General features: G+C 42.3%; 2 protein-coding genes across 2 annotated transcripts; one reads left to right on the top strand and one right to left on the bottom strand.

The window, feature by feature from the left end:
• The first annotated feature begins 6,957 nt into the window (after positions 1-6,957).
• Positions 6,958-11,100, top strand: LOC119163129 (uncharacterized). Its single transcript, XM_037434244.2, has 4 exons — positions 6,958-7,227; positions 7,975-8,073; positions 8,136-8,240; positions 8,633-11,100. The coding sequence occupies exons 1-4, from the start codon at positions 7,158-7,160 to the stop codon at positions 9,277-9,279; spliced, it is 921 nt and encodes a 306-aa protein (XP_037290141.1). The 5' UTR covers positions 6,958-7,157; the 3' UTR covers positions 9,280-11,100.
• Positions 9,324-12,543, bottom strand: LOC119185138 (putative nuclease HARBI1). Its single transcript, XM_037434243.2, has 4 exons — positions 11,906-12,543; positions 11,707-11,849; positions 10,931-11,099; positions 9,324-10,214 (listed from the first exon to the last, which is right to left on the bottom strand). Exons 1-4 carry the CDS (start codon positions 12,305-12,307, stop codon positions 9,519-9,521), a joined length of 1,410 nt encoding a protein of 469 aa, XP_037290140.1. The 5' UTR covers positions 12,308-12,543; the 3' UTR covers positions 9,324-9,518.
• Positions 12,544-13,355: the final 812 nt, after the last annotated feature.

Here is a 13,355-nt window from a genome sequence, read left to right as displayed (position 1 = left end):
AAGGGTACGCTCTCATGTCACATCTTTCTAATACAGCCCGTAAACAAAAAGTTTCATTGTCCATTTTCTTGGATGCGTTTCACTAGTACCAAAAATGTTAGTTAATTAGACCCCCTGCAATTCAGTACATTGTAAAATGCGACACCACCAACTGTATCTATTCTTTAATCACACCAAACTCTCATAAATTTAGTGTTATCTGGCCACAGCACGGATAACTAGGACAATCACTGCAGTGCAGAAACCATGGGGCACCGATCTCATCACATGCAAAGCAGCAAAAAGAATGAGTGAAAATGATAAGCAGTGAAACGTTTATTTTCTTGTTAGGAGGTTGCTTGCCATGCTTGTCATGTTCGGGGCATGTACCTTGGCGTGTACGATAGTTCTCTGTGCAAATGTATAGACTACACACTCACCGTAACTTTCATTATGAAGGGAAGCACGTTTACTGTATGCCCTTATTCAGCGGATAAGGGAGATGTCCACTACACATCTGTAGGCGTTAGGTGCACTTTGTGCTGCGAATATGGCTCGTGGACAGGCGAACCCAGAAGTGAGAGAGCCCGTGAAGCTGAGGCTGCACGCAAGCGGCTGCAAGAAAACCGCGACTCTGGAACTGTATTCACACTGCATTCTCCAACTTACAACGGCCAATTCAAGATCGCCTCGCCAAGTAATTCACTGACCGGAAAAAACTTAATCTTTTTTTTAAAAAAACGCTCCTCACAGCTTTGTAGTCAGCAGTCCCTAATTGTATATAATTGCGTTGATATGTAAATAATAAAACACTGGGTATATAGGTCTGTGTACAACCACGCCTATAACTTGTCAAGTCAATATAGGATGGTAAAGGACTTGTGCGGAGGATTCCGGGTTTCCGCCGATCAGCTCCAAGCAAGGTCTATGTCATTATTCACTTCATGGTCACGCCGTGGTTCAATTTTCGTATCCGTTTTGAATGCTATGTATTTCTTAGTGAACTTCGCGACTTTGAGCATATTTATCTATCTATCTATCTATCTATCTATCTATCTATCTATCTATCTATCTATCTATCTATCTATCTATCTATCTATCTATCTATCTATCTATCTATCTATCTATCTATCAGCCTCCTACGGCTTTTAGCTCTCTTGCCCCGCAGCGGCGGTCTAGTGGCTAAGGTACTCGGCTGCTGACTTGCAGGTCGAGGGAGTGCATCCCAGCTGCGGTGGCTGCATTTCCGATGGAGGCGGAAATGTTGTAGGCCCGTGTGCTCAGATTTGGGTGCATGTTAAAGAACCCCAGGTGGTCGAAATTTCCAGAGCCCTCGACTATGGCGTCTCTAATATTCAAATGGTGGTTTTTGGACGTTAAACACCACATATCAATCAATGAGCTTTTAGCTCTCCTGGCTGTTTCGTTAATGGTATATATACCGAAAAGGGTATAGCATAACATCACTGTATGATGAGCTTAAGTGACTAGTTATAACATAAAAATCATGACATGTTTTTCATGAATATCATGATTTACACTTCATGGCCTTGCTACTCTTGCAGTGCTTCACATGACATTGAAAAACAGGCATGGTATGACATGACGGCATGGCGAACCTAAGTGACGGACCCTAAAGCGAAAATTTGACATGCAGGTCAAGTCTGTCTTGACTACACCCCACGCTCATAGTGCACTTGCGGTCGTTTCGGTAGCTTCACATATACCAAAATATTGTAATACGTGACACGAATGGACTACAATGTACATGACACGTCGAGGCATATTAATGATGACATGCGTGTCATTTAAAGCATGACTATGCTACGCTCGTAGCACGCTCGCGGCCATTTCGTTGGCTCCACATATACCAAGCTTGGTATCACGTCACGAGAATAGACGACGAAGGTAAATGGCACATCGAAATGGAATAATCATAACATGCGTGACATGTAGGACATGACTACTTGCTATGCTCATAGCCTGGTCGAAGCCGTTTCACTATAGCTTCAGATGTACCAAATTTGGTATCACGCGACGTCAATAGACGTCGAGGGTGAATGACACGTTCAGACATGACAATATTGACATGAAAGTCATGTACGGCATAAAACACGTCTGCCTCGTAACGTTGTGCTGATTTTAAAGTGACATATCAACCTTCTTCATTTGTGCTTCACCTATGATCGAATCTCACTGTGGGTGGGATCTGCCAATTTTCTGTGCTGCCGATCAAGTGTATAATATACTTAACAAGTGTACCATCATGCAGAAAAGAAATTTAATGGTGTCAGGTGTCACACATTGTGATGTGTGTGACGAGATGGTGAACTTCTGCTTCACATGCCTTACAAAGAGGGCATGCAAAATTCATCGTCATCCTCAGAGTAATCTACAACTAAAATAGACAACAGGCCATAACTTCTTGATTTTCGTGTTAAAAAAGAAAATCTGGGCCCGAATTCACAAAGCTTTCTCTTTGGCTACGCATTTTCTTAGCCGAAAATTCTCTTATCTGGAGGGATTACTATAGCGCGCGTATGAATTTAACTTATTCGGCACTTAAGAGGGCAAGGAGGACCGACGATAGCCGATGAAACGACAAGGAAAGAAAGAAGTGTGTGCCGATAATATCAAGGTAGCACGCAAAGCGTCTAGCATCGAGAGTATACGATGATAGCCAATGATTTGCTGCATCTAAGTTTCAGTTCCGCGAGCGTCTGCTACAGTGCTTACGGGATGCCGCGTACGTTGTAATAGACGTTTTGGTGGGCGGTGCAAAGCCAAGCACTCGCCTTTATTCTACGACTGTAGCTAAAAAAAATAATTGCTTGATGGCCTTTAGCCACCGAGCAATCCATGCACTATCTCGCCAAGTACAAGTAAACAACACTCCAGGTGCACCACATAAATGAAACCACACATAAATCGATGCATGCAATGTTTGAAAATGTGCCTTGAATGTCTTCCCTTATTTAAAGCGACCACTTACCTTACATTTCATTGAAGCTGCGCTGCTACTTGACTAATTCCGTGCAATCTAGCACGGTATAGTGGTGAACGTAAGGGTGTTTTGTACCTATAGTCAAAGGTAGCCTTTGTTACAATATTCTTATTACAAGACACATGAGCGACTTTGGTGCCTGCAGACGAATTGTGCTAAAATAGATAACAGCAGTAATCAAATGAAATTGTGAGCGCAATTTCGCTGGTTCCATGCACCGCGGCATTTTTATAAAGCCGGAATGCGAGAACGTGCATACGCTTACGCTTAGGTATATGTCTACGTAAAATGAGGAAGACTCGTCGGGAGGTGTCTCAGTGCTAATGCTTTTCACAAAACACGGTGCAAATATTTCATCCAGCGTTGTTTGAGTGCGCAAACAAAGCAAGGGACGTGTATACGAGTCTTGAGGTCGAGAGACGTTATCACACGTGCGAAAAGGATGAAGAGAGAGAGAGAGAGACTCTCGTTTCGGCTTCGCGAAAGCTTGAAATTGATAGATAATAAAGACAATTTTCTGGCCCAGCAGACGTCAGGAAAAGTCTCCGCAAAGCAGGGTCAGATGCTCGGAGAGCCTAAAAAAGAGGAGTACGCGTTATATGGGAGTGACAGCCACTCAAAAAGCGAGATGAAGTGTGACTGTCCTTAGATGTGAGAATCATTGCTAATTAGGAGAGTTGAGTTAATGAGCCAAAACTTTCCTAAATAACGATAATGGAAGCAAACTGAGCATTCATCTAGTGAAAGTGACACTAGTGACAGTGAACTCATAATAGTTGATTAGCGTTGTCACAGGCTGTTATATATTTTTATTTTCTTATTTATATTTGGCAAACTATGAGAAGGTAGCCTACGTTAGAGCCGGCTATCCCAACGTCATGACAGTAATGTACAAGAATAAATAGCGCATGGTTATACAGTCCCACATGGCGGTTTCTATCTTCTAGTAACCTTGGGCAAACGCATTCTAACTATTTTCTCTATTTTTGACAAAGTTTCACCGGACTTTTTTGCATTTGGCTTCATTCGAAGGAATGACGATATATCAGCAATAGGGCGAATGCAAGCACTGCTGCAGTGGACGAGCGGTTACAGCGCTAAACTACAATCTATGAGGTACTTGGTTCGATTCGCAGAATCACTGAACACTTTTTTTTTCAAGAGGTTGCCCGGCCTGACATTATGCGTGGTAGCGGGTACTAATGTTTTGATGAGAAGTAGGCTTTCGCACTTGTTTCTTTCACTCCCCTTTTGACCCAAAAGCGCTGTATTGTGCTCCTTTAAAAATTAAACAATTCAGGGTTCATAATTTTTTCCTCCATTCTCTCTTATCGCAAAAGTGTCCAATGCTGAAATACCTAATTATACCTGGTATATTACTTTTCACGTGTTTGGATATTCGACCAGCAATCAGCCTTCACGGTGTTTTGAAGAAAATCTACACATGCAGTGAGCTAACTGCTTGCAGCCAAGTTGACTGCCTTTGTAGGGACACGCTTTCGTGCTAATTTGGTGGGCATCATCACATGCAGCAAGACCAAACAAAGAGCACGGACAGTTAGCGCTGACGCGAACAGAGTGATTAGTTTGTGTCTTCTCTCCCGCTATTTGTCATACTGCACGCTTCAGTGTAATGTCGCTGTCAATGGTTAAAATGAACTATAGCAGTTAATCGAGTTCTGCTGAGAGGGTCCCCTATTGTCCAGAATGGAACAGAACAATGGCAATTTGATTTGTGTGATAAAGAGATACCCTGCTTTTGGTTACTAGAATAAATTTCTAAACTGAAGTTGATTTTTATTAACAACAGTTCTAGTGCAGATGAAAGGTGCATGGACGAAATTCGTGTATTCAGCTTGACTAGGTTTGTGACCTTAATTGTAATTGCGAACCGGTATCACAGTATGCATAAATATCACACACATATACAACCACGCGTGATAGCTTGCTTATTCTGATTAAAATTGAAAGGTTGAAATCGACATATTCAACCAACGCAATGTGTACGAGATATGCCATGTAGAGTAGCTATGCTCTAAACTAATCTTCGCAGGTCCGTTCCATTTTACCCAATTTCTTGCCCATGACTGTAGGTTGGTAAATAACACAACTTCTTCGAACAGGCATATTCTGTGTAAGGTTACATTTATTTTTATGCAGTACAAAATAAATTGAAATATGTAATGGCTCAAAAGAGAAATAACTAGAAACAAATTCAGCCATATCATTACCAAACTTACTCACCAATGATAAACGGATTCTCATTTAAAAGATACATACATACATGCATACATACATATACGCACACACACATATACATATGTACACCCATACATACATACATACACACACTCAGGTGTAAATTTTAAAATGAATTGCTATAAAACAACAATTCTAATAAACTCATTTTGAAAATACTACAGAAAGTAACTTACGAGAGAAATCCACCGGCACTGTTATATCTGAACACAGTGTTTCTCGAACCATCTCGCAAAAGCTTGATGCATAGTTTTCCGCTGATGCCCAGTGACAAGCACTCTTTATAAAAAACACAAGAATAAAGCCCTTGACAATGTCATGCTAAAGAAAAGGGCTGTGCATCAATATTTTGTACATGTCTGTAATATCACTCTATTTACATAGCTTGGCTCATTCACAAGCCACTAACAAAGCATGTTAGGACACTTGGGCTGAAAGTTGGCACAGCGCGAGTAAATTCTAGACAATACACGAATAATACAAATATAAGCTACTAAGCTCCTTGGTGCAAACAGTGTTTATATTGACAGCTATAGGTGCCATTTCGTTTCCCCAAAACACTTCTCAAAAGTAGAATCAACAATATTTAGCTAAAAGTTTCTATTCTGGCGCGTCGTGGTGGCTCAACGGTGGAAGTGACTCTTTCGGCCAAGAAAACAAAGACCAATTATTTTTCCAGTTCGTGAATTCACCCCATGCTAACATTGAGGCAGCTGGTAGGAGTGCTTTTGGAGAGAGGAAACCACCACATTCCCACCAGTTGTGGCCTTGGGTGGCTACTTCACTTGGACAAAAATGATGAAAAACACTCCTCAAGAAGACTTGAAAGTTTGCATACCAACACAGTTCCCATACAGCTGTCTATTAGTCTGCTTGAAAAATATTGAGTTTACTGGTGGGCAAAGACTATACACTATGTGAGGTGATGCTCCAGTGCACTGCATGTATGTCTTGCTGCTGGCCTCAACTGCGATGTTGCTCAGTACATATGCGTAAAATAGCAACTAATACTGTGCCACTGCCAAGTAATTATGGCTCATTTGCATGACACAGGGACCACAATAAAAGAACATAACATTTGCCTTCACAACGTTCAAAAACTGTAAATAAATTTCCACAGAGTTTTCACAGTTCATCTGAGGATAGTAATATTGGTTGTAAACACATTCTTACTTCCACTAACAAACTATTTTAAGATGCCAGATTCAATATTAGAGTATACCAGCACTTTTGTAGGGCTAAACAATTGTACAGGCACCTAGAAAAACACAAGTGAATGCATGCTATAGCTACATATAAAAATAAATACTTTTATTTCTAGTCTGAGTAGAGCTGCATAGATGATAAGTCACTTGCATTACATTATGAACAAACCTATCCGAGCAAAGTATACATTTAAAAAGTTACGCTTACACTGTAGATAAGTAGACTGTTGAAGGATGGACAGGCAGTGGGATAATACCCAAGCACTAAAATCTACTATTAAGATATACTAGGAGTAGTGATGATCCTCTTCCTTCCAAATAAAATAATCCACATAGATTCACTTCCCAGAGCTTATACACTCATGGCATCATTGGTGCTATACAAATGAGTGTACACTGAAGGATTACATCGACTAATGGCGAATTCCATTGAGAGAACAGGAGTAAGGGTGCCGAGCAGAGAGGAGTAGGGGGCAGAGCACTGAGAGCCGCGTCACTCAACCTGCCACTGGAATGCGGCACACCTCCGCAGAGCAGGTGTGAGGGAATAAAAAGGCGAGTGAGGAGAAAGGTTGTGCATCCCAGCGTCCTCTGCTGCAAAACACGTGCGGTCTGATCCGGACGGGCAAGGAAAGCACGTGTGGCAGTGGTTGGTACAGCGCACTCGCTTGCGCGCTATCCTGCAAAGCTGCTGCTTCGTATACTACTACATGATGGACTCGGAAGCTCAGCGCATCCTACTGTCTTTAATTCAACACCAGGCACCATCTAGTACGGAAGGTAAAGTGAATTTGATTGCTTTTTATTTGTTTCAGCGCACTTGTCGCGCATGCAGCATGCAATGCATTCTTGCGCGCGTGGACCTAAGCCCACTATTCTTTATCATATCAGAAAAACACCGTGGATATGACAGCTTTATCAGACTGTTCATGCAGTTACCAGCTGCTGCTGTCATCAGCAGTTAACAAAACGTAAACAATTCTAGAAGTACTGCAGTACACTATCCTGTTGCCAAGTTTCCTTGCATGAGTAATTAATCCTTAATTCAAAACAAACTTACATTGCAGACCCCTCCATCAGCAACAGAATGATTCGCAGCGTTTTAAGAAAAGTAACTGCGAAGTGGCGTGTAGCAAGTGTCACGTGGGTGCAGCTAAGTATTGCACGCAGTAACAATTTATTTTTATTTCTGATTTTTAAGTGGCTAATGTCTCCAGACGGCAGATCAGCATCCCACGTGATACGGTGAAGCCATACATCTCCTCGGAAGCACGATTTCTTATCGCAGGGTCGAGATGCTACGTATGATAAGCGATATTTTTTTTTAATTATCAGTGATTTGTGCAGTGTTTCATGCAGCCCTGTAACATGATGAATTGACTTTTTTAGAATTTGTTTTTTGCTTGCTCTAATCCGCTTACCTTCGAGTGTAAGGCATCCGAGTTTGCATAATGTAGCTGACTACTTGAGAAACCATTTTCATTATATAACTGATTTGATTACATTTCCATCATTGTGTGAAAACAGATGCAGTTCTGCGTACAAATATGGCTGGCGATGTGCCAAGGCGAGGGAGCGAAGAAATGCGCATGGAGCTCAGATTGCCATGCGTTGAAACAGGAGGTGGTAAGTATTAGTATTAACATTATTGCGAGGCACTACATTTACTGCTCATTTATATTTTTTAGATGGCACAGATACTCTGCACCTGCCAGCTCCCACTGCATCAAGATCAGCTGACGGGGAGACTGGTGCTCAAAGCAAGCCATCAGGCTCCAGGAGAGGAGGTGGAGGCAAGTATATTAACACTGAGTGTCTACAATTGCCTCAGCAAGTGTTCTTGGGTAAATCTAACAAGCATGCATCAGAGCGTGTAAAAGTGTACTTGTAGGAGTGATCCTTAAATGACAAAAAAAAAAAGAGAGCATGGAAAGCAGACCACTACAATTACTGGAAGACTGGCACAATTTGCATATTGCATTTACATGCACAATACCAGAACTTATCACTTATGTATGTTTGCTAGTCTGCGCAAATGCTTGTTTTGTTGATTAATGCTTGCTGATTGATAATTAAGCTCAAGTGACCGTGCTGTGTGTTAAATTATTCAATTATAAGTAATGCCTGCACAATGACCGACAGTTTCCCAATAAACCATTTATGTGTTGGTTCTTTCTTATTCTAGCTGCTGAATGGACAGAGGGGCAAACAAGGCTGCTCCTAGAGTACTACCTCAAATATTTCCCTCAGATTGGCCCATTTAAAAAATTCAAAAACAGGAAGCAAGCCTTTAAACAAATATCGATGGACATCGAGGCTGTGCTTGGCATAGCCAAAACCCCAGAACAGTGTGAAAATAGGTACAAAACAGTAATTAGGCGTCGGAAGGCGTCTTCCGACCATAACAAAAGGTCTGGTGCTTCACCCACCCCTGTGCCTTTTGACGACGAGGTGAAAAAAATTGAAAGCATTGATGACAGCATTGAACCGGAGGTAGAGCGAGACGCCTCAGGGGCTACATTCAAAGCCTCGCCCGAATCTCCGGCCGTGTTGTCACCTGCCAACACCACTGAGGAAAATAAGACGCAGTCCTCAAATCCCGACACGAAGCCACGGGTAGGAACTGCACGCCTGGCACACATGCAGTTGTTTTTTACTGAAATGAGGGCACTGCAAGAAGAAAAGGAGGCTCAAAAGGCGGCCAGACGTCAAGAAAAAGAAAATCGAAGAGCTGAAAGGCAGGCCGAGCGACAGGTGCTTCGTGAAGAGCGGCGCAAAATGCATGAAGAAAAAATGGAGATTCTCCGTCAGGCCTTTGGACTTCCAAAATAAAGTGGTAGTTTTAAATAAATAAACGTACTACCCAAAGCGATTACTTAGTTTCAATGTCTTTTATTTTCTAGTTTGGCACAATACACTACCTTGAGAAAATGCAAATGGGCCAACAGGTGTGTGGTAAGGACAATTTTTCCCAACCTTGAAGGTGTTTTAACGAGTTCAGCTTTTCAGGTGGGCCTTTGGTAAGCATATATTTGCTCACAACTGCATAACACGTAAAGGAATTCCTTGTTTCATGGCTGCTGGTTCTGCAACCCCATTTTTATCATCAAGTGATCTCTCTTGATGCTAGCCAAGCCACGTAATAGGCTATCCTGTTGGGCTACACTACTGCTGCTTACTTGAACTGCAGAAGAGCTTGAGTCTACATTTGTTGTTTGTGAGGTAAGTGACAGGTCTCGTGACAGGTTCTCTGGCAAATCTCCACAATCAATGCAGAGGTTGTGAAGCACACAGCATGAAATGATAAACTTGGACATGTTATCCACTGTCCACATATCCAACCTGTGCAGTTGTCTGAAACGATTTTTTAAATCGCCAAAAGTATTTTCAATAAGCACCCTTGTCCCGGAGAGTCTTGCATTGAAGGTTTTTTTGATGCTGTCAAGATTCCCATAGTCTCGAATTGGTGTCATCAGGTACTCCCGGAAAGGATATGCAGCATCCCCCACTATATGGTACTTGCTAGAGCACAGTTGTGGCAAAACACTTGAAATCCTGGACCGACGGAAAATGCGTGCGTCATGAATTTTGCTTGGGTAGCCAGTGCTGGCATCAAGAAACCTCTTCTTGTTGTCACAAACACCTTGAAGTGTCAAGGATAGGTAATGGTGCCGGTTTATATAAACAGATCGCACTTTCCTGGCTGGGCACCTGATAGGCATGTAGCTTCCGTCAACACACCCAATTGTGTCTGGGAATCCCGACAGCTGCAAGAGAAAAAAATGTGCACACACATAGTCAAATAAGCATGGCACTAAGGGTAATGAAAGGTGCCAATAACATGCGGAAAAGTTTAAAACAAACTGGAGACTTGAAGCTCATAACGGCGAGTGCAATACACTACCGGTACACATGATTGAAATTAACTGGCTATTTAATTGTGAAGCATCTGGGAAAAATAATTGTAATAACTTATTTAAAAGGTGCATTCTGGCACTAACTAATTCATAATTGTAATAGTAGAGCGGTAAAGAACACATGGGACCGCACGAAGGGGAATTAATGACACATACAGAGTACATACAGAGTGCACAAGTAACTGAACTCTAGGTTTATTCACTGTACATGCAGGACAAGTACTAGATGTACATCACTAAGCAGAAGATGGGAAAATAGAAGAGATATGAAACAGCATCACATGGTCAAAACTACTCAAGAAAAATGTCCGATTGCTGACAGCATTTGTAATACACATGAAGGAGGCTTGACTGTGTGGTGCTCTTTCATATCTCTTGCATTTTTACATTTTCTGTTCATTTGCAGTTCTGATCCTGCATATCAGTTGCTTTCAGTCCTTATTGTGGTTTGAGTAGGTGTAATTCCTCTTAGTCTGGTCCCTTGAGTTGTGTAGAGCTGTATGACATTGGTGTGAAAAAAACTGTAGTTTATACCTTAAATAGCATGTTTACAAAAGCATAGTTACCTTCTCAAAATCCACAGCAAGCTTCTGCAGGTCACTGGGGAACTTGATTACATTCGGTGCTATGTCGAGCAGGAATGCAGTTACTCGGCCCATCATTCTGTGGTGAGTGCTTTCTGCGACTTCAAAGCGGCCAGCGACATCTCTAATGCATGCTTTGTTGGCTGCATACCTGAAAAGGAGAGGATACTCTAATTAAATAATGGAATTAAGCTTGCTGTTGCTGTCAATGACTGAATAATGGTGTTAACAATGCTGTCGCTGTCAATGAAGCAAATTAGCAAGACAACTGAAGTCAGAAAACACGATTCCACCTTTTTGGGTGACACCTTAGAAACTCAAAATATTTGATTAGTAGAAGCACTATCTAAATAACAAATTCTAATTTTAATTCGCGCATTACATTTATAAGTGTGGAGATGAAGCTCACTGTGAACCTGCTGACACAGCCGATTTGAAATGCTTCGTGAGCAAAAGTTTTCATGGTTGTTTGTAATGATGCATCATGAATTATGCTTTGCCACTGATTCTAGTAACGAGAATTTTGTGAAGCTCAGTGTGTAGGTGTACAAACTACGAAAGCATTTCACAAAATACTATAACTCTATTACGTTCGACACTCGCTAGTAGCATTTAACAAGTTTAAAGCAAGGTGGTCCAATGACATGCTGCGAATTAGGTACATTTATTTGCAATATTTCATATGCCTCTAACCCACTATAAAACGGATTATGCAGTGACCTGATGACAGCGGCATTCCTAAACGTACGGACACTCACCAAAGAAAGGAGAGAATGTGTTCTTCAGCCGACTTGGCAGGCAGGCCACCATGATCACTGTTCTGAGGGCAGTGCGGTGACTTGGCGAATTCTGCTGCCAAGAAGTCCACGACCGGCCGCGTGACGCGGAAATTTCTTTTGAACTGGAAGAAAACAGGCCTTTAAGCAACCTAATTAAAACAGAAGCCGAATGACTCACCTCCTCGTCGGAGTAGCTAGCCACCGTCTTTGTAACATATGCTTCCACTTTCGGCCTTCGCTCTGGCAGAGAAAAGAGCTGCTGAAACGCTGCTGCATACACTTCGTCGTCATCGTCGCTGCTGCTTGAACTCGACTCGGACGTAGAGCTCCAGCAGCTATCGCTGCTGACATCGTCTAGCTCGTCAAATACTTCGGCAAGACGACGACGTTTTGCTGCCTCCGCCATCCGTGAATCTGAAGGCAGGCAAGGTGGACGTTCACTGCCAGAATCTGCCGCTACGACGTTAAAATCGTTCGAGCCCGAGCACCACGCACGCTTCGCTGCCGCCATAACCGCCCGACACGACGCCGCAAAATGTAAACAAGTGAGGAGGATTGCTGAGAGGGTATGTCCGGACATGACGTTCCAAACACGTGGTTTCCTGCGTTTTCCACTCACTCCGCTTTTTAAGAGGGAGCAGACAGAACTGCTCCTGGCTGCTCTCGGCGCAGCAAAAGCGCTCTCGCTCTACCAATGGATGACAGTGCTCCTACTCCTGTTCGACCACTGAAACACGCCGCCTCGGAAGAGAGCACTTTGAGCGTGCTTTTGAGTGCACCTGCTCTCCCAATGGAATTCGCCATAAGTACATGATTACTGCATCCATGGCTTTACTTCTTGTACTACAAAGAATGCAAACACAGTTACCATTGGCGACCATGGATGCTGTAATTTCTGGCATGCAAATGTAGAGGCACGCAGGCACTTAACACACATGTTAAAAACTTCAGCTCAAAAATATTTGCCCACTAACACTACAACAGCCTTTAAATTAGTGTCATAGTTTGGTATCTTTCATGCAAAATTTAAATAATTTCGAATGCAAGCAAAGGAACTGCTGAATAATGCACTGCTAAGAAGTTAAGCAGCAGCTGCTCCTGACATCACAATGTGCTCTTTCTGCTGTTGTAAACTTTGAGCAGGAGAACAGTCACTGGCAGTCCCTTTATACTTGTTGGTCTTCTGCGCTCTGTTCTTGATACACTGTACATGACCGTGGAGCACCGAACCCCTTGTTACTGCTGGAACTTAGAAAAATACAGATCATTGTTACAACCATGCTACATGCAAGAGTGTATAGTTGTCAATTATGTGCTCATATTTACAGATATTGTATTTTCAGAAGCCAATGACAAGCCTTAACACACACACACACACAAACAGTGAAGGCTGAAAATATATTTAATATGATACAAGAGCAAAACCACAATGTTATAGATGAAGGCATGAAACTTCTGACAGGCATAAAAAGCCATAGAGTTTCTTTTATTTCGACTTTACACTAGCTGCGAGAAGTGGACCCCAAATAAGTTCACTAAGAAACACAAGTTAGACTGCATTACAACACAACAGCCAATGTTGATAACTTTAAGGCTATCTAACATAGCCAGCTCACCATACCGCATAT

This window comes from Rhipicephalus microplus, chromosome 9 (genome assembly GCF_043290135.1).
Source record: "Rhipicephalus microplus isolate Deutch F79 chromosome 9, USDA_Rmic, whole genome shotgun sequence".
NCBI classification, from domain to species: Eukaryota; Metazoa; Arthropoda; class Arachnida; order Ixodida; family Ixodidae; genus Rhipicephalus; species Rhipicephalus microplus.
Note: the sequence above shows the minus strand (reverse complement) of the source record. Positions and strands in the feature narration are given on the sequence as shown.